At 41.9% G+C, this 22,183-nt stretch overlaps 1 protein-coding gene across 1 annotated transcript in view; it reads left to right on the top strand.

Moving 5' to 3' along the window:
- The window catches only part of LOC126161789 (chromodomain-helicase-DNA-binding protein 7), a 315,231-nt gene that overhangs the window by 120,985 nt on the left and 172,063 nt on the right, over nt 1-22,183 (top strand). The window contains exons 15-17 of the mRNA XM_049917862.1: nt 10,679-10,921; nt 19,353-19,509; nt 19,598-19,814. Coding sequence (XP_049773819.1) covers nt 10,679-10,921; nt 19,353-19,509; nt 19,598-19,814 — 617 coding nt within the window. The remainder of the gene's footprint in view (nt 1-10,678; nt 10,922-19,352; nt 19,510-19,597; nt 19,815-22,183) is intronic.

Here is a 22,183-nt window from a genome sequence, read left to right as displayed (position 1 = left end):
ATTCCTCCGCAATGGATTCTACTCCATCGCTTTCGACTTCTGCCCAAAAACGGAAACGTGACCAGCCACCAGTGACAAAAGTACTACCGCCTGCCCCACAGTTCCTCGTCGTTTCTCGATCTGAGGACGGAAAGGATTTTTCCTCTGTCAACCCTTTCGTTATCCAGAAGGGCGTAGATGCCATAGCCGGATCTGTCAAATCTTGTACCAGGTTGCGTAACGGTACCTTATTACTAGAAACTGAGAGTGCCTTTCAGGCACAAAAACTGCTTCGGGCCACACTCCTGTACACGTTCCCTGTCCGGGTGGAGGCCCACCGAACTTTGAATTCGTCTCGTGGTGTAGTCTATACTAGCTCCATCGACGGATTGACTGACGAGGAGATTCAATCTTTCCTCGCTGAGCAGGGCGTGACGGCTGTCCATAGGGTCATGAAAAAGGTCAACAATGACCTTGTACCGACCCGGACACTTTTCTTGACCTTCGATAGTGTTAAGCTGCCATCGCGCATCAAGGCGGGCTACGAGGTTATTTCTGTTCGCCCATATGTCCCGACACCTACGCGCTGCTACCAGTGTCAGCGTTTCAATCACACTCGACAGTCTTGTTCCAATGCGGCTAAATGTGTCACTTGTGGCAGGGATGCCCATGAGGGTGACTGTCCACCTCCGTCTCTTCGTTGTGTGAACTGTCAGGGCGACCATGCCGCATCCTCCCGCGACTGTCCTGTCTATAAGGAAGAACGCTGTATCCAAGAAATTCGGGTCAAAGAGAAAGTGTCCACCTCGGCTGCTCGCAAGCTATTGGCTAGTAGGAAGCCCGCGCTGCTCCCAGCGGGGAAATACAGTACTGTCCTTGCCTCTCCTCGGACTACCAGGGAGGTAGCAACCCAGACATGCGATCTGACCTTCAGCACCACGGTCGTCCGTTCGACCAGTGCTAAGATCGCACGGTCGACGTCTCCTCTTCCTCCCATCACCCCACAGACACCAGCCCCTTCATCAGCTTCTGCTAAGACGAAGACCCCGAAGTCAGATGCACGGGCCTTCAAGAAGGAACCATCCCGTGCAGACTTCCTACGTACCTCGACCTCCCAGCCTTCGACCGGTACTTCCACCAAACGTCCTTCCAAAAAGGCTCATAGGAAGCACAGTTCTCCTTCTCCGCCACGGCGCATTTCTTCTCCTGCGCCACCCAGCGGTTGCCGCCCCAGGCCGTCATCCGTTTCGCCTGGCCGCACCGCTGGTAGCCATACATCTGGCCGTTCACCGGCGGAGGAAGCTCCCCCTCCCGGCCATCCTCCCGAGATGGCCGATGAACCTATCGACCCAATGGACGATGACTGTCCGCCTACTGATAGCGGCGGCAGTGCTCGCTCGAAGCCAGGCCCTCAGCGGCCTTCGAGGTGACCCCTTCTTTCATCTTCCTTTTCTTACGATGGCACTTATTCACTGGAATATTCACAGCATTCGCTCCAACCGAGAGGACTTGAAGTTGCTGCTCCGCTTGCACCGTCCGCTCGTCGTAGCTCTCCAGGAAACGAAGCTACGCCCATGCGATCAAATTGCCTTGGCACACTACACCTCTGTGCGTTTTGACCTACCCCCTGTGGTAGGTATCCCAGCTCATGGAGGGGTTATGTTGCTGGTCCGGGATGATATTTACTACGATCCCATCACGTTGCACACCGGCCTGCAGGCAGTTGCCATCCGCATTACTCTCCCCACTTTTACGTTTTCCTTTTGTACCGTTTACACTCCATCGTCATCTGCCGTTACCAGGGCAGACATGATGCAACTTATTTCTCAGCTACCTGCACCATTTTTGTTAACTGGAGACTTCAATGCCCACCATCCCCTTTGGGGCTCTCCAGCATCCTGCCCGAGGGGCTCCTTGTTAGCAGACCTTTTCAACCAGCTCAATCTTGTCTGCCTCAATACTGGCGCCCCTACTTTTCTTTCGGACACATCTCACACCTATTCCCATTTAGACCACTCTATATGTACTCCCCAACTTGCACGCCGGTTTGAGTGGTATGCACTTTCTGATACATATTCGAGCGACCACTTCCTGTGTGTTATCCATCTCCTGCAGCATACCCCCTCTCCGTGCTCCTCTAGTTGGACCATCTCCAAGGCAGACTGGGGGCTCTTCTCTTCCAGGGCGACCTTTAAGGATCAAACCTTCCCAAGCTGCGATCGTCAGGTCGCCCACCTCACGGAAGTCATTCTCGCTGCTGCTGAATATTCCATCCCTCACCCTACTTCTTCTCCACGTCGCGTACCGGTCCCCTGGTGGTCCGCAGCATGTAGAGACGCTTTACGTGCTCGTCGACGTGCTTTACGCACCTTTACACGCCACCCTACAGTGGCGAATTGTATCAATTATAAACGATTACGTGCTCAGTGTCATCGTATTATCAAAGAAAGCAAGAAAGCCAGCTGGGCTGCTTTCACAAGCACCTTCAACAGTTTTACTCCTTCTTCTGTTGTCTGGGGTAGCCTGCGCCGGCTATCTGGCACTAAAGTCCACTCACCAGTTTCTGGCTTGAAGGTCGCGAATGATGTCCTTGTGGCCCCTGAGGCTGTCTCCAATGCCTTCGGCCGCTTTTTCGCAGAGGTTGCGAGCTCCGCTCATTACCACCCTGCCTTCCTCCCCCGCAAACAGGCAGAGGAGGCTAGGCCACCTAACTTCCGCTCCTCGAATTGTGAAAGTTATAATGCCCCGTTCACCATGTGGGAACTCGAAAACGCACTTGGCCGATCACGGTCCTCCGCTCCAGGGCCTGATTCTATTCATATTCAGATGCTGAAGAACCTTTCTCCTGCGGGTAAAGGTTTTCTTCTTCGTACATACAATCGCATCTGGATTGAGGGACATGTTCCCGCATGCTGGCGCTAGTCTATTGTTGTCCCGATTCCTAAGCCGGGGAAGGACAAGCACTTGCCTTCCAGTTATCGACCTATCTCGCTTACCAGCTGTGTCTGTAAAGTGATGGAGCGAATGGTTAACTCTCGATTGGTTTGGCTGCTCGAGTCTCGACGCCTACTTACCAATGTACAATGTGGATTTCGTAGGCGCCGCTCTGCTGTTGACCATCTGGTTACCTTGTCGACCTTCATTATGAATAACTTCTTGCGGAAGCGCCCGACCGCGGCTGTGTTCTTTGATTTGGAGAAGGCTTACGACACCTGTTGGAGGGCGGGCATTCTCCGCACCATGCATACATGGGGCCTTCGCGGTCGCCTCCCTCTTTTTATTCGTTCCTTTTTAATTAATCGACAGTTCAGGGTACGTGTGGGTTCTGTCCTGTCCGACACCTTTCGCCAGGAGAATGGGGTGCCACAGGGCTCAGTTTTGAGCGTCGCTCTCTTCGCCATCGCGATCAATCCAATAATGGATTGCCTCCCAGCTGATGTGTCAGGCTCCCTTTTCGTGGACGATTTTACCATCTATTGCAGCGCGCAGTGTACACGTGTCCTGGAGCGCTGTCTTCAGCGTTCTCTTGACCGTCTTTACTCCTGGAGTGTTGCCAATGGCTTCCGTTTTTCTGCCGAGAAGACGGTCTGTATTAACTTCTGGCGCTACAAAGAGTTTCTCCCACCGTCCTTACGACTCGGTCCCGTTGCTCTCCCAATCGTGGAGACAACCAAATTTTTAGGCCTTACATTTGACAGGAAACTTAGCTGGTCTCCACATGTGTCATATTTGGCCGCCCGTTGTACCCGTTCTTTAAATGTCCTCCGTGTTCTCAGTGGTATGTCGTGGGGAGCGGATCGAACCGTCCTACTTCGTCTATATCGGTCGATCGTCCGCTCCAAGCTGGATTATGGGAGCTTCGTATACTCCTCTGCACGGCCATCCATCTTACGCCGCCTCAACTCCATACAACATCGGGGTTTACGACTTGCGATCGGAGCATTTTATACTAGTCCCGTAGAGAGTCTTCATGCTGATGCTGGCGAATTGCCACTCACCTACCGGCGCGATATACTGCTTTGTCGGTATGCCTGTCGGCTACTGTCAATGCCCGACCATCCGTCTTATCGTTCCTTTTTTGACGACTGTCTCGACAGTCAATACGGGTTGTATGTCTCTGCCCTGCTACCCCCTGGAGTTCGCTTTCGTCGCCTCCTTCAACACCTTAATTTTTCACTCCCTGCAACCTTTTGAGTGGGCGAGAGCCACACGCCACCATGGCTCCAGGCTCAGGTCCGCGTTCACCTTGACCTCAGCTCGCTCCCAAAAGAGGTTACCCCCGGTTCGGTCTACCACTCCCATTTTTTGGAACTTTGTTCGAAGTTCATCAACATGACTTTCATTTATACAGATGGCTCTAAGACCAATGACGGGGTCGGGTGTTCCTTTATTGTCTGGGCACAAAGTTTCAAATACCGGCTCCATGGCCATTGTTCAGTCTCCACAGCTGAGCTCTTTGCCCTCTACCAGGCTGTTCTTTACATCTGCCGCCACCGACATTCTGCTTATGTCATCTGCTCCGACTCCCGGAGCGCCATCCAGAGCCTCAGTGATCCGTACCCGGTTCACCCTTTTGTACACCGGATCCAACGCTCTCTTCAGCAGCTGGTGGACGTCGGTTCTCCGGTTAGCTTTATGTGGGTTCCTGGCCATGTCGGTATCCCTGGGAACGAAGCTGTAGATGCCGCGGCCAAGGCTGCGGTCCTCCAGCCTCGGACAGCTTCTTGTTGCGTCCCTTCGTCCGATTTTAGCAGGGTCATTTGTCAGCACATTTTATCGCGGTGGCATGCCGATTGGGCTGCACTTACAGACAACAAGCTTCGGGCCATAAAACCTCTTCCCGTGGCTTGGACGTCCTCCTCACGCCCTTCTCGGCGGGAGGAGGTAGTTTTGGCCCGGTTAAGAATTGGACACTCCCGGTTCAGCCATCGCCATCTGCTGACGGCTGCGCCGGCGCCGTTCTGCCCATGTGGGCACTTGCTGACGGTTCGACACATTTTAATGTCCTGTCCAGATTTTAACACACTGCGTCTAGATCTTAACCTGCCAAGTACTTTCGATGCCATTTTAGCGGATGACCCACGAGCAGTTGCTCGTGTTCTTCGTTTTATCAATTTGACCAACCTCTCTAAGGACATTTGATGATGCTGTTTTTTAATCCTATGCCTGTCAGTCTGTCTTTTATCGTGTTTTTCCTTTTAGTTGTTGTTTTAAACTTGTGCCTCGCGGTGCATTGTTAACGTTGTCAGGGCGCTAATGACCATTGAAGTTGTGCGCCCTAAAACCACAAAAAAAAAAAAAAAAAAAAAAAAAAAATCATTTGGAAAGAAAGGAGAGAAAATGAAGTACTTAAGCTCTTCACTGAGATTATCAGTTTTCCATGTAATGAACTTCTTGCTCAGAGTGCAATTGTTTAGAAGAGGAGCCTCCTCTTTGAAAAATAATGTGAACACTATCATTGGAAATGAAATTAATTTCAGTTTTTGTTATACTTCAGTGCTAGGGCAGTTTATTGAATTCAAGAAGTGAATTTTCAAAACATGAATGGACTTCCGAGTTCTGTGTTACTGAAAACTAATCAACATGGATTATGTCCAAAACAGCTACATAAAAAACTATATTGCCCAATAGAACACAACAAACTGCATTTAGCCCATCACAAAAGTCTTCATACCTTGAAAGTAAAACAAGAAATTAATTTTTACAATAAACACATTTTCATTGACAGCCATACTTCAGTATTTTGTGTAAAATTTAAAAAAAATTACTTTTTGTGATATAAGTCTTTTGCTTCTCCTAAAAATTTCATTTTCTGTGATAATTATGCATTTTAAAAAGTTGCTCCTCATACATGTTACCCAAAAAATTACACTATCTGGAACTTTGCACAGTGTTAACGTGCTTAACACTAAGGCTACAAGCCTTGCAGCTCTAGTGTTAGACATGTTAATGTGATGCAAATCAGAGAATTGGATGTTTAACATATATTTCTGGTTGTTATGGTTGTGATCATGCACAAATGTTGAAATACATTGCTTCATTCCTGATGATATGATTAAAAGTGGTTGCATGAATAAAGTGATTTATCATGGCAGCTATTTGTGGTTTCCTTTTTCGTTCATTTTGCTTTTCAATAAGTTTCCATGTTTGCACCATTATATTAATTTACTTCTTGTCTATATGAAATGTCCACTTACTTACCTTTTGCGGTTTTTCAATTTGAGTGAATTACACTTGTATCCCCACTTCTAAAGAAGTGCCTATCTCCCTGGTCGGATACCCTTTATCTTACATTACTTCAAACAGCAGAAAATCCAATGTGTTGAAAGGAGTACCACTGAAATTTGTTAGAAAGCCTTCTTTACATGATTTAACTGCATAGATAAAAAATCTACTCTCGAAGTGGTGGCAGAACACATGCATTAAAGACGGTTATAATAGGCAAGCTTTCTGGCAGAAGGGGAGGGGGGGGGGGGAGGGAGGGGTAGAAGGAAAAAGACTGGAGAAGTCTAGGAAAAGGGGTAGATTTCTGGAAAGTCACTCAGAACTGAAAGTCAGGAGATTTTCCACACAGGATGAGCGTTGTACCGTATTTTCCCAACAGTGGCCCGATCCTTTGCTTGCTGCTGACCCAGAGTGGTAAATTTCCTGAAATCTACCCCTTTCCCTAGACTTCTCCAGTCCTTTTCCTTCATCCATCTCTTCCTTCCCCTTTTGCATGAAGAACGAGTCACTGGTTCAGAAAGCTTGCTAATTACAACTGTCTTTTATGTATGTGTTCGTGCCGTTTGGTGAGTAGATAATTATTTTGTCAATAGCTGATTGCATGATTGATTTTTCTTTCACTTGTAACATTTATTTTATTCTGTTACATTTACATTGTATGTGGCATATTAGAATGAATAACTTGTATTGTAACAAATTGACAAAATCTTATAGTCCATTGCAAATTTTACTACTTATAGCATTGTATTTTTTAAATGATGGTAACGTTATTAAAAATAAGTCAAAAAGTTTGACCTTTTTATTTTGGTTGTCTGGCAAGTCCCAGTCTGATACACAACTTCAGTTTGCCAGGAAGTTTCATGAATAAATCTATTAATTCTGTTTCTGCATACATGAGCCCCAAATAATGCCATGTGGATTAAACTTCTCAAAATCTATTGAAGGGCCCTCTTTGCCCCCAAACCATGTAATTTTTACCTGTCGAAAAAGCACCTTGAAGTGTACCTGTGTGAAATTCTATTCTAGCACCAATCGAAAAAGTGTTCCATAATGTTATTTACCATGACTGGAAAATTATTGTCAGTTCTGCAAGTTTGTGATATATTCCTAACAGAATGAAAATGATACATGATTCGAAGATAACATCTTGTGTGGAACAGCCTTAAAATTGATTTAGAGTTTGGTAATTGTGATTTTTCTTTCTGTTTTTCTTACCCTTAATATTGTAGAAGGAATACAATAGACCCTTATTACTCCTAAACGCTGTTAACCTGTACTGTTTGATCCCTGCCAAATTACATTAAAAAATCTGCTGCCGAAACTGAATTTCAGATAATTTGTACTACGAACCAAAATTTAGTCCCTGCCATACATATTCCCTGTCTTATTCATCATCTTCACTGAATAAGAATCTAAATATGTAGTGCTGTTCACTGTGATATTTTCTGTTGTACATTTCACACAGTTTTTATCAATAATGTACTCTACTGTAATTTTCCAACACTGGTCCGATCCCTTGCTTGCTGCTGACATGTCACTTTAACAGAGTAAAACGCAAAGGCAGGGGAAGGGAGGAGTTTGTCAGCAGACTGCACGCAGCTGCGGCACACAATAATCCAGAGTACTCTGGGTCTCTGTTTGTAAATAGTGAATGTTTTCTGTTTCCTATTGCTCCATCACTCGCAGTATTCTGCTGAAATGAGCTCATTATGCTCTGATTCTAAAACGGCAACAGCAAAGTCAATGTGTGGTTGGCATTGGAGAGAAGACTAAAACACAAGTTCAGAAAAATTTCAGATCCCGAAGTCTACTCTCTCATCAATAATTAGTTCAAGACAGAGCAATACAGGCAGTTCTGTCAAGCTGTTCATTTAACTGAAATGGCAAGTACATGAAGCCACCTGAACATAAAGAAGCGAAAGGTTGCTGTTTGAATGATTCCAACACATATGCTTACAGCAGATTGGTATCCGCCAAATCGCACATAAAAAGGGAATTCCTGGATTTGTTTTTTCTGAGGCATTTCCAGTAGAGGCATAAAATATGTGCTCTCGGTGTCTGTCTAAAGGCATAGAGAGTAAATGAGGTAGCACAGGAATTTCAGTCCAAGCTCTCTCATTTGTATCACCCAAGAGATGTTTTTAATATTGAGGAAGTCAGTGTTATTTATTACTTGAAGCCTGAAAAATGCTGTATGTCAAGGGCGAAGAATGTCATGGAGGAAAACCATCAAGGAGAGACTGATGGTGATCCTGTATTGTAATTCAGATGGTTCTGAGAAGTTCAAACTATTAGTGATTGCAAAATGCAAAACTCCACCTTATTTTAAAAATGTCAACCTGTTCAATCTGCTATACCACTACGAGAATAACGATGACGCTTGGATGACCAAATCTCTCTTCCATAGGTGGCTCTTGAAGGTTCAACAAATGACTGCAAGGAAGAAAATATTTTGCTAACTTTTGGATCAGTGCATGGCACATCAATTCAGTGACCTGTAACTGCCGAACATAGAAGTTGTCTTCTTACTGGCTAATACAGCCATCGATCAAGGAATAATTGCCTCCGTGACGTGTAATTACAAGTGCTGACTTGTTAGGATGCCATTCATTGCTATCATACTAAACGAAATGTTTCCAGTGTGTGATGTACTGTAAGCTATCTGCATCATATCTGCTGTTTGGGACACTATAACTAATTGTTCAAAGACGATCTGGACAGTAGCTGATAACACTGCAAAAACTGAAAAGGAAACCGATGATCCAACATATGAACTTACTCATAATGTAAGTACAACCTTGAATTCCGATGCTGCTCTTGTACAAGCTTGGTGACCTGGTATTGTCAGTACGGAAGAATGGACATAGGCATACAACATCTGTGTTGTTAAAAAAACTAGTTGCCAGTTCTGCTTATGAGCACAGAACAGGATGATAAAGCTTTACGGTCAATGTGTGAGGAAGGTCATTAAGGTATGACATCATCACCACACGCTAAAGTTAAACTTGCAGTTGCTGTTCTCAAGAGATTTGTTGCCATTTCTGTCTCCATGGTAATTTTTTGGCTATTGTGGATGTGGCTATCTTCAGTGTGCCATGAAATTTCGACAGGAGTCCAACAAACAAAAATTCATGTTCCCTCCCCCCCTGAAATTAATGTTTGTTGTTGTTGTGGTCTTCAGTCCAGAGACTGGTTTGATGTGCAGCCCTCCATGCTACTCTATCCTGTGCAAGCTGCTTCATCTCTAAGTAATCACTGCAACCTACATCCTTCTAAATCTGCTTAGTGTATTCATTTCTTGGTGCTCCTCTAAGATTTTTGCACTTCACACTGCCCTCCAATACTAAGCTGGTGATCCCTTGATACCTCAGAACATGTCCTACCAACTGATCCCTTCTTCTAGTCAATTTGTGCCACGAATTCCTCTTCTCCCCAATTCTCTTCAGTACCTCCTCATTAGTTACATGATCTACCCATCTAATCCTCAGCATTCTTCTCTAGTGCCACATTTCAAAAGCTTGTATTCTCTTATTGTCTAAACTATTTATCATCCATGTTTCACTTCCATATGTGGCTACACTCCATACAAATACTTTTAGAAAAGCCTTCCTGATACCTAAGTCTATACTCGATGTTAACAAATTTCTCTTCTTCAGAAACGCTTTTCTTGCCATATCCAGTCTACATTTCATAACCTCTCTACTTCGACCACATGTTATTTTGCTTGTCAAATAGAAAAACTCCTTTACTACTTTGTGTCATTTCATAATTTAATTCCCTCAGCATCACCTGATTTGATTCGACTACATTCCTTTATACTCGTTTTGCTTTTGTTGTTGATCATCTTATATCCTCCTTTCAAGACACTGTCCATAGAAATAAAATTTGTAATGGATAAGAATTGTTGTAAACTAAAACATGTTCTGATTAAAACTTTGTGTGTTAAAAATCAGTACAGTAAAGGGTTTCTTAACATTATAGTTTGTTGTATTACTTGACACATTAATTCAGAGGTTAAAATATTATTTCACAATATGTATGTAATTGTATTGTTTAAAAAAATGTTATGACAAGAATTTGACAAAATTTACATATACTTTTTCAATTGAACAAATGCCAGAAATACCCTTGTACATATATAATGTAGCTATTTTTACCTTTTCTTAGAGATCATGAAAATAGAGCACCCTCATTCGTTGGTACCCATAACAAAAGAAAAAGTGAAGTCGACAGGTGTGTGTGTGTGTGTGTGTGTGTGTGTAGTAAAATTGCACTGTAAATAATGAAACTGCCATATTGTAAAAATCTCACGATGTAAAGAGTTGGATGAAAATCGTCAAATTTGATTTTTTGTTTTTTATATTTTTATGTCATCAGTTTAAGATTTAAGTTACTATAAGTTACTTAGAAAATCAAGTGTTACATGTTTTGTGCTTATATCAATCAACTCTTTTCATTTTTTCTAATTATACAGGAACATAGAGTTCTTCTGTCTGGTACACCTCTTCAGAACAATGTAAATGAGCTTTTCTCACTGCTCAACTTTCTTGAACCTACCCAATTTTCAAGCAGCGAAGCATTCCTGCAGGAGTTTGGTGCTTTGAAGACTGAAACTGAAGTCCAGAAACTTCAGGTTATTTTGAAGCCTATGATGCTTAGAAGATTGAAAGAAGACGTTGAAAAATCAATTGCACCGAAGGAGGAAACTGTTGTTGAGGTGAAATAAAGTTAATGTTGTGTAACATAGTAGAAAATTAGGATGTTATTTTGTCATGATATGCATTGCAGTTAGGTTCCTGTACATAAATATATCTGTAACTTCTTCACGGATGAATCACTTAGGACCATGCGTAATCAACATTTATTGGCCTTCCTTTTTGCCCAGTATTCCTTCATATGCAACGAATGGTCTAGTTTTCATTGTGCAGACCACGTATGTCAGTTAGTTTTTCTCTCTTCTCCCTCAAAACCACATGTGTGTGTGATTTTTCTGATTTCATTTTTGTCATGTAGATTTGGAGACCCTAATTCTCTCAAGTCTCTTTCTGTCTGTTTGTACCAGTTTGGTCTTGTAGATTTGTTCTTTAAAAATGTATGGATTTTGTGCGTTAACCTGTTTGAGTCCATTCTTTTTAAATGCCTCATGATTTGGATTCTTCTAATGCGCATTGTTTCTGTTGTTTTGGAGATACTTTTATATATTTCTGCATTGGGTTTTGGATAATTCACACCATCTTTAATTCTTGGTCCTAGGATTTTCCTCATTATTTTACGTTCTTTCACTTCTAATTCTCCTTTGTGTGTTCTGTGTTAAAGATTTAGTATCTCAAATACATAGATAGCTTCGGGTTTAATTACTGTTGTGTAGTGTCATATTTTGCAGTTCCACAAGAGATACTTTTTGTTAACTGAAATGCCTTCTCCGTTTTCTGAATTCTTGATCTGACAGATTTCTTTTCATTACAATTTTCTGCAATCCATTCACCTAAATATTTAAATTCTTTTACTTGAGAGATGGTTATTACCAATTTTGAAGTCAGAAGGTGCATCTTTAATGTCAGTTATAAATTTTGTTTTTTCAAATGAAATTTCTAATCCATTTTTGCTGCCTGCTCTTGTAATAATTCTAGCTTTTTCTGTGCATCGGTAATGTCTTGGGCGATCAGTGCCATGTCATCAGCAAATGCTAAACAGTCTAATTCTATGCCCTTACGTTTTGGTCCCAGTCTGTGTGCTGGTGCACCTGCTTTTATCAATTCGCCCATTTCAAATTATGTGCTCAATTCTCCCATAAATTATACTTTGGATTTAGTCTCCACGAGTGTTTCTTTTATGATGATGTTTGTTGTCTTTTGATCTAGTCCAAATTCTGCTAACACTTCAAAAAGGGATTCTCGGTCTATACTGTCACATGCTTTTTGGAAGTCGACAAACATGATGATTTAACTTTCGTTTGAAGTACTTTGCAAATATTTCATCGAATTTTTCAAGTTAATTCTACGCAGGATCGACCTTTTCTGAATCCACCTTGGTATTCGCCTAGTTTTGAATCCAGCTGAGGTTCTGCTCAGTTTAGTAGGACTTTAGACAGAATTTCGTGTGTTATTGACAATAAAGAGATTCCACAATAGTTGTTGAGGTCTTTTTTTTCCCCAGAGGATGTATGATTGATATCTTCAAATCTGTGGGAATTTTTTCAGTTTTCCATATTTCATCTACAATTTCTTTGAGTTTTGCAATAAGATTTTCTCTTTCATTTTCCATAATTCTGTGGTGATTAGGTCTGTTATTTTTCAGTGACTGAATTATCTCTTTACTTTAATCTCCTGTAAAATTGGTGGCTTTGAGTCTGGGTTTCCTTGTTTGTTACTGAACTCAAATTTTTCTGCATGCTTTCCACAATTCAGTAATTTAGAAAAGTATTTTGTAAGAATTTCACAGTTTTCGGTGTTGGTGTCGGTGATTTCTCCATGTTCATTTCTGAATTGGAGTGATGGAGGAGAGTACTTTGTTAATTTTTGTTTGAAAACTCTGTAGAAATTTCGGGAATTGTTTTTCGTGAAATCTTCTATGTCTCACAATTTTTTGTCTTTGTGTTGTTTACGGACTGTTCGTATTGCTTTTGAGACTATTTTCCTGGTACCTTTGAGGTCTTCCAGGGTATTTTGATTTTTGTTGCACAACCAATTTTGCCACTCCTGTTCTCTGAGATTTATTAGTTGGTTACACTCATCTGTCCACCATGTGTGTTTAAGTGTTCTTGTTTGCAGTGCTACAGTTTCAGCTGCTTTTAAAAGTCCTGCATGCAGTTGTTGCCAATTTTGTGATTTAAAATTTTGTGTTTCTTTTTGTAAATTGTTCATTACCATTTATCTTTTGTAAATCATATTTATGGTGGGGAGATTTCTTAGTGAATTTTCTTTTTTCTGGACTGACATTGAGGGAGAATTTTGTTGGGCAATGGTCAGAATTTAGGTCTAGTCCATTAAGTACTTTTAAAGTATCATGATTTCTACTGTATTTATGCTGGAGATCATTATATGATCCATCTGGTAGTCACCTTGTAATGGATTAGATGAGATCCAAGTTTTGGTTTTCAAGGCTCTTTTTTTGAAAATTTTTGATTCAAAAAATAGGTCATGGTTTTTCAGATTTTGATGAGTCTCATGCCATTCTGCTTGGTCTGTGTACGTCCTGATCATTTACTTACCCAATATCGATATTTCTTTTCTTTACCAATGTGTGCTTTGAAATCACCCAAAAGGATTTTGCCATGGTTATTTGGGATTTTTTGGAGAATATTATCTAATTGGTTCCAGACTACTACTACTTCTACTTTGTTTTTGTTAGTGATGTTAGTTGGCGCATGCCCATTGATTAGAGTGTGTATCTTATTAGCTGATTTTATTGTCATCGTGGAGAGCCAATCCAAGTAAGATTTGAAAGTCATGACTGAATCAAGTATGGATTTATCTACTATAAATCCAGTTCGAAATTGTGGACAATTTGCTATGGCTTGCTTTCCAGGTTTTCCTTTGTATTACGTGTGTCCTTCTGAAACGAAAGGATTTTCACCTGTATACAGTGATTCCTGAAATGCGATATTTTTGATTTTATGTTCTCTTGATTTGTCCAGGATGTTTTTTAGTTTTCCCATTTTTAAGAGAGAATTTACATTAAATGTCATTAGCCAAATTCTCGATTTTGGTTTGATTTTGTTATTGTGGGGTTTTAAGGCACTCCGATTTACTTCCATGATGCACACTTCTGTGGTCTCCCCAGAATCCGAATAGACCACTTGCGGTTTTTCAACCGTAGGATTTGACCCACTGGGGTAATTTTTCTTTGAAGGTGCTGTACCCATGTTGATTTATTTGGACTGAGTTCGTGACTGAAATTGAGATTTCAGTCTGGTTAATCTCAGAGTTCCACTCCTGAATTTGATAGATCAGCCGCCACTAACTTGTGGAACAGACGCTGTAGGGCTACTGCCACCAACCTGTGGAACCGTCGTGCCCTTTGTCCAAATAACCTGGGATGACAGCTGTTATAATATCCCAAACAGCATGGTTGCCTCCTCCATCAGTTCCACTGTATCGATGATCTTCGTTTTCACTGCCGTTGAGGTCTTCACCTTATCCCTGGCAAGGGGCCCTCACAAGGTACTATCACCAGGGCCAGGTGAACCAAGGTTCTTTTAAGAGTTGTTACTCCTCCCCCTCCTCCTCTTTCAATCAGGCTTGGGACTGGCTATGGCGGATTTGTAACGTCTTTTTATTATACTTGTTTTCCTTTTTTCCTTTGTTGCAACCATCAATACTTCTATTATTGTTCAAAATATTCTTCGTGTCCAAGGATTTTGGTGGTCTGTAGTATTCTGTCATTTATTCAAGGGTTTTTCTGAACAGTGTGGGTGTTCAATCCAAACTGGTGGCTTAAGTTCTTTAAACAGGATCATCTTTCTGTGTCACGGACCACATCTGTCATCAATCCTTTCTTACTCACCATATAGTGCAGAAGCTGAGTCGCAGAGGCACAACAAAAAGACTTGTCAGCAAGTTAGCTTTCAGCCAACCGGAACTACGTCGTAAACACACACACACACACACACACACACACACATCCATCCTGGATTTCCATTGTTCCATCAGTCTGTTCTTGAAGTATCAGTTGTGAGAGTTCGTGTTATTTGTTTGAGTGTGTTATATGGCCATAGTATTAAAGTTTTGATGATGCTGCGAATTTCTACACTGTTCTTCATACTCTACAGTACTTAAATATTTTTTACTTCAACTGTAGATTGCACCCTTAACATGCTTCAGTACCCCCATATTTGAAATGCCTCCAATTCCTTCCCTAGTTGTGTGGTAAGTGTCCACAATTCCACCCCACATACACACATCAAAAAACGTTTTGCATCACCTTGGTTTACAGAGTTCTGGAACCTGTACAGGAAATCGGAATAGAGATCAACATAAACATCATTTCCGCCCTTTTTATTGCTCATGAAAACCATACATTGCACGTTGTACCACCATACAGCGAGACCTTCAGAGGTGGTGGTCCAAATTGCTGTACACACCACTACCTCTAATACCCAGCAGCATATCCTCTTGCATTGATGCATGCCTGTATTTGTCATGACATGCTATTAACAAGTTCATCAAGGCACTGTTGGTCCAGAATGTCCCATTCCTCAACGGCAATTCGGCGGAGATCCCTCAGAATGGCTGGTGGGTCATGTTGCCCATAAACAGCTTTTTTCAATCTATCCCAGGCATGTTTGATAGGGTTAATGTCTAGAGAACATGCTAGCCACCCTAGTCGAGCGATTTCATTATCCTGAAGGTATTCCTTCACAAGATGTGCATGATGGGGGTGCGAATTATCATCCCCGATGGTGAATGCCTCGCCAGTGTGCTGCCGATGTGGTTGCACTTTGTCAGAGGATGGCATTCATGTATTGTACAGCCATTGTGGCACCTTCCATGACCACCAGTGGCGTATGTTGGCCACACATAATGCCACCTCAAAACATCAGGGAAACTCCACCTCTCTGCACTCGCAGGACTGTGTGTCTAAGGTGTTCGGCCTAACTGGATTGCCTCTAAACATGTCTCCGATGATTGTCTGATTAAAGGCGTATGCGTCACTCACCAGAGAAGAGAATGTGATTCCAATCCTGAGCGGTTCATTCGGCATGTTGTTGGGCCCATCTGTACCACACTGCATGGTGTCGTGGTTGGAAAGTTGGATCTCGCCATGGACGTCCAGGAGTAAAGTTGCACATCATGCTGCATATTGCACACAGTTTGAGTTTTGACACAGTCCTGTGGCTGCACAAAAAGCATTATTCAATATGATGGTGTTGCTGTCAGTGTTCCTCCGAGCAATAATCTGTAGGTAGCGGTCATCCACTGCAGTAGTAGCCCTTGGGCGGCCTGAGCGAGGCATGTCAACAGTTCCTGTCTTTCTGTATCTCCTCCATGTCCGACAACATCGCTTTGGTTCACTAGAGACGCCTGGATACTTCCCTTTTTGAGAGCCCTTCCTGGCACAAAGTAACAATGCGGACGCGATCGAACCATGGTACTGACTGTCTAGGCATGGTTGAACTACAGACAACACGAGCCGTGTACCTCCTTCCTGGTGGAATGACTGGAACAGATTTGCTGTCGGACCCCCTCCATCTAATACGTGCTGCTTGCGTATGGTTGTTTATGTCTTTGGGCGGGTGTAGTGGCATCTCTGAACAGTCAGTGGGACAGTCTGTGACCATATCCACAGTCAATGTCTATCTTCAGGAGTTTGGGAACCGGTCTGATGGAAAAAAATTTTTGATGTGTGTAGTAGGATACTAAACACTTAGCACTTAATTAGATGAGTGCAAAGTTTAATTCATAATGTCGCAGCTCATCAGAAATTTGTTAATTTTCTAGAAAGACCATCCCAGTTCTGCAGCAAGTTTCATGGGAGAAGTTGTATTCGTCATTGATTTCATACCCCTACTGTGTGATGGACCCTTTTAGATTTCATCATTACCCTGTGCAGCAGTGCACAAAATTTCATTGAAGTTTCTGCTGACAACCATCCATTTTGTTTTCCTATGTTAAAATGTAACCCCATTTCGTTACTCTCTTCAGTAATAGTGGCCAGTAGTTTGTACAGATCTTCCAGCCTGTTTGCATTTTAAGCATGAAATGCATTTTAAGGAATAACTTGAGGGCATGATTCTTTAAACTCATTATTCTGTAGTCATTGTAGCACTTCTTTGTGGGAAGTGGTGTGCAAACCATAATTTCGTTTTTGGGAAAGTTATGGTTGAATTTAAGTACTTCAGAAATAAGACAGACCATTCCCCAAAAAGCAGAAAATTGAGTCATAGATAGGTGCACACACAAATCCTTTTCTGAGCTAGAGTACAAATACACACAGAAAACTCACAACCCAAGTGCACATACATGTGTGTATTCCCCTACGAGGTACCAGCTGGGTGAATAAATGGCAGTGCTGCATTTCAGATGATGGACTAGATTGAGGTGGAGCAGATAGGGATATGTCGTATGTGTCAGGCTCTATGGGAGCGATACTTCCCTGTGGTAGGGACAGCAGCTGTTGCTCATTACTGCCAGCTGGAATATAGCACAGGCATTGTCATCCAACTGGTGCCTTGAAGGTGCACACGTGTGAGGGTGTAAGTCATCCAGCTCAAAAAACAATTGTTTCAGATGCTAGGAAGTTTTCTTTTTTTTGTGCACATACCTGTTGATGACTTAAACCTTCCACTTTTCGGTAAGATGTGCTCTTTCGTCCTAAAATCTTAGTTGTAACCAGTCATATGGAATGATTCCACTTGATAAGTACTGTTGAACAAACCAACAAGTAAGGAAAGATATCATTCATCCTCGAACTCCTTTAAAACTTCAGTCTGCATTTCATAGTCTTTCATACTGCTATGGCATGCTCTAAATGTGCTCTTGTGATAACCATTCTATCACTATCCCAACATCATAATAAAGTCTGTTGTCCGTAATGTGATTTTCGATGTGTGTTTGTCCCACTCACTCAGTTTCACTTCAGCATTTCACTGGATGTTGCCAATATATGAGGAGCTGTTGCAAATATGTGCTGTTGACTGACTTTCCTGCATATATTAAATGAGAAATGTTTCACATTCAGTTCATCTCTTTTACTACATGCCTGTGGAAGATGATCTTTTGCATTACCTATTTCCTTCCAAATTACATTCCTCAATTCTTTGAGCATTATCTGATCATTGCTATTCTATATTAATCCCCCCTCGTGCCCTTTCCTCCCCCCCTCGTGCCCTTTCCTCCCCCCCTCGTGCCCTTTCCTCCCCCCCTCGTGCCCTTTCCTCCCCCCCCTCGTGCCCTTTCCTCCCCCCCCTCGTGCCCTTTCCTCCCCCACGCCCGTGCCCTTTCCTCCCCCACGCCCGTGCCCTTTCCTCCCCCACGCCCGTGCCCTTTCCTCCCCCACGCCCGTGCCCTTTCCTCCCCCACGCCCGTGCCCTTTCCTCCCCCACGCCCGTGCCCTTTCCTCCCCCACGCCCGTGCCCTTTCCTCCCCCACGCCCGTGCCCTTTCCTCCCCCACGCCCGTGCCCTTTCCTCCCCCACGCCCGTGCCCTTTCCTCCCCCACGCCCGTGCCCTTTCCTCCCCCACGCCCGTGCCCTTTCCTCCCCCACGCCCGTGCCCTTTCCTCCCCCACGCCCGTGCCCTTTCCTCCCCCACGCCCGTGCCCTTTCCTCCCCCACGCCCGTGCCCTTTCCTCCCCCACGCCCGTGCCCTTTCCTCCCCCACGCCCGTGCCCTTTCCTCCCCCACGCCCGCGCCCTTTCCTCCCCCACGCCCTTTCCTCCCCCCCCTCTCCGGCCCCCACGCCCGTGCCCTCTCCCCTCCCCCCCTCCTGTTTTTAGCTGTCTTTCCTTCCGTTGCTTGGGTTGAACATGTAATCGTATTTAACCCCTTCCCTTTGTGTTTGTGTTCTACAGTTCTGACATGGTTGTGTATTAGCCGAGTTGTTTTTGTGCCCTAAAACAAAATGAAGGAAGCAAAGCCCTCTCCTCCCCCCCCCCCCTCCAACCCCCGTCCTGCACCCTCAAGTCTGTGTGTTGTAAAATGCATATCAGTAAAATTATGGATTTAAATTTCAACTTCATTCGGAATTTCATTGTAGTGAATGTCACAGGTCATTTTTGTGTTGCAAATTGTCCTGGTCATTGTCCTTTTGAACCAGTTTAACTGAGCACCTTCTTCTGTAACTGTAATCAATGAAACACCTGTTTTTTCAGTTACCCAAGCCTCAGAATAATTTTTAATGTTGGAATCACTTATTGGGGTTTTCAGTCTCACATTATATAAAATTTTAATCATTTCATTTATCACAAATAATTAATAAATATATGTTCTGTAATTTGGTTTGCAGCTTTGCTAAATTCAAAATAATATTGTGTGGTTTATTATGTGGAATTTTGTTCTCCAGATACGTAAGCTGTGCATAACTTTCTCGCCGCTTTCTGTAATTTGAAAAAGTTTTCAGCAACTTTTGTGATGCTTTCTCTAATCTGCAAAAGTTTTCTTTTAGTAGAGGGCATTTAAATATATATACTTACCATTCCATGTTGTTCCAGGTTGAACTGACAAATATTCAGAAAAAGTACTATCGTGGTATACTAGAGAGAAATTTTTCTTTCCTTTCAAAAGGAACAACATCAGCCAATGTTCCCAACCTTATGAATACTATGATGGAGCTGCGAAAATGCTGCATTCATCCATATTTACTTAACGGTAACTTTGAAAAATTTCATTGATTCTGTTTCATTATCCTTGTGGGTGTTCATGTGATATTAATACCACACTCTGACAAAAACTTTAGGAGCTGAAGAACAGATTCAGTTCGATTATCGTCAGTCAAAGCAGCTGAATACAGATGATCCTGATGGCTACTTTCAAGCACTGATTAATTCATCAGGAAAAATGGTTTTAATTGACAAGCTGTTGCCCAAACTGAAAGCAAATGGCCACAGGGTTCTGATATTTAGCCAAATGGTTAGGTGCTTGGATATTCTTGAAGATTATTTAGTTTACAGAAAGTAAGTACATGTATTCCAAACTGATATTTAAAGTAAACACTGCAGATTCATAAAATAAGTCATCTTTATGATTGAATGTATCTGCCGTGGCGTGTGTCATGTTATTGGAAAATTCAGTAAAAGACAATATAGTGGACTACTGATAAGTGTATATGAGTATTTATCAAGCAGTATTGATAAAAACATACTGTGTTGAGGTTAATTAAAATCTACCTACATTTATGACACATGTAAATAACTTAAGCCTTTGGGAAACTGTTACACCTTTTCGCCTGGTTTATTTGATGTGCACATATTTCAATTTGTAATTTATGGTATTGAACAAATGTCAGTTACACATTATAAAGACATTTGGAATATGATTCTTACGTTCAATTGATAGTGGTTATAATACTATTGTTAGAAGTTCCCATGACAGCTACTGAAATCAGTTAGAGTGTAATGGCTAACGTGCTGTTATTAATGAAAGTTACCCTTTATTTATATGAAGAAATGGAATATGAAAGTGTGACAGTGAAATAGGTTTCTGAGTAGGAAGAGGGATGTAGCTGAATTAGACTGGGAAATATGAAATAAGGAAGGGAAAGGTTGAAAGAATTGAAGAGAGAGGGTGTGAAAATTGCCCATTTGCTGACAGGAAAAAGATGAAGGTAGGTGAGATTACTCAAACTGGATTGTATAGGCACAGGCTTAGCAGTGTGTACCATGAGATCTGAACGTGTTGTATATAAAATTCATTGCATGATGGCTTTACTAGTGGCTCACTGCATACGTCATTAATCTCGTGTAGGTCATCCAACGTTGCTCAACTATTGATTTACCCTTGGCTTATAAGCATTCAGACAGCAATAAGAGTGATGTCTGGATATCATGTATTACATAGCTTTTTCTGTCCTTACCTTCGTCACACTGAAAGGTATGAATTGTTATAAGAACTGTAACCAAGGGGCCCAGCTAACAGAGAAAATGCGGTTTCAACAGTAAGGCACTTTCGTACAATTTTTACATATCAGCATGCCCGTAAGGTATCAAATACATGCATCAGATTCGTTGAAATTGCTTTATGCATTCCAGAGTTATGCTGTCTCGGTAATGTTTTCAATCTTATTTATGTTTCTGATGAGCACTTCGTGCTTGAGATATTCGATCAGTATTTACCTTTACTCATTCCATTATTTGTGAGCTACCGAGGAGTTGCCATAGTATATTTAAAATACTGCTGTGTAAGGTGGCACAATGGTAAGGCAATGATCTCGTATTCAGGAGGGTGGCGGTTGAAATCTCCATCCTGTTACATGAGGAAAAGTCCACGATGGTTCCTTTGAAGGGGCACAGCCAATGTCCTTCGCGCATCAGAGGTTGTGCTCTCTCTCTGTGATGAACTCGTCAAACAGATATCAAATTCAAACCTTCCTTCCTTTTGATGAAAACTAGAGCAGTGGCAACAAAATAGAGAAACATGACAACATTTAATAATATTGCACACAGCACAATTTGAGATGTAGCAATTACCGATTTCCTCAATTAGTTTAGCAGTAATAATTGTGTTCCATATTGTAAAATTGAATCATTTAGCTTCCATTGTGAATTTGATATAAAGAATCTAAATTCTGATATAGCCATGTAACGTCACAAAATAACAAACATTAATTTGTACTCATAACATTGCCCACGAAAAATGTGAAAGAAATTATTTCATGAAATGTACTCTTGTTGAGAAATGTAATTAAATTTAAAATAAAAATATTTTATGGAAAATATTGACTTTTTATGCTGAAAAGTAGTAACGATTAGTAACCAGTTACCTGAACATTTTAAATGGTCCTTATTTTGAAATGAAGAAAACTGTTACTTAGCTCTCACTTATAAAACAGTTAGCAGTTTGGTTCGCCTTAAATAAAAATAGTTGTCATTTATTCATTATACTCAAAAGTCGTGTGTAGCATTAAACAATTTCAAAAGTAGTTCTCATTCAGAAGAACTTTAAAACACTGTTACTTCCTTTTTACGGGTTTGCTGTTAGTGGGAGCTATATTTTTTCTCGTCATTAGGAGCTGTGCAAGCTGTATTCTGTAATCAGATCATGGTGCCAATATAAATTTTAAAGGTCATAATTACTGGAATATTATTTCTAAGTTATTACAGTTTTGGAATGTGAGATTCTTTTGCATTAAACATTAGTATATCAGTTAAAAGCATACATCTTTGTGTGATGAATGCAAGAGTGTTTCCAGTTTAATTTTTTTAGTTGTAAATTAAGTTAAAAAACAGTACTTTTGGCAGTCTACTCTGATCTAGAAATTTTGTGATATTTTACTATGATGTTCAGGAATGCTCTGAAATCTATTTTTATACTGATACTTTTCCTC

The sequence above is a fragment of the Schistocerca cancellata genome, chromosome 2 (assembly GCF_023864275.1).
Source record: "Schistocerca cancellata isolate TAMUIC-IGC-003103 chromosome 2, iqSchCanc2.1, whole genome shotgun sequence".
NCBI classification, from domain to species: domain Eukaryota; kingdom Metazoa; phylum Arthropoda; class Insecta; order Orthoptera; family Acrididae; genus Schistocerca; species Schistocerca cancellata.
The sequence above is the reverse complement of the archived record's forward strand: the minus strand, read 5'-3'. Positions and strand labels throughout refer to the sequence as shown.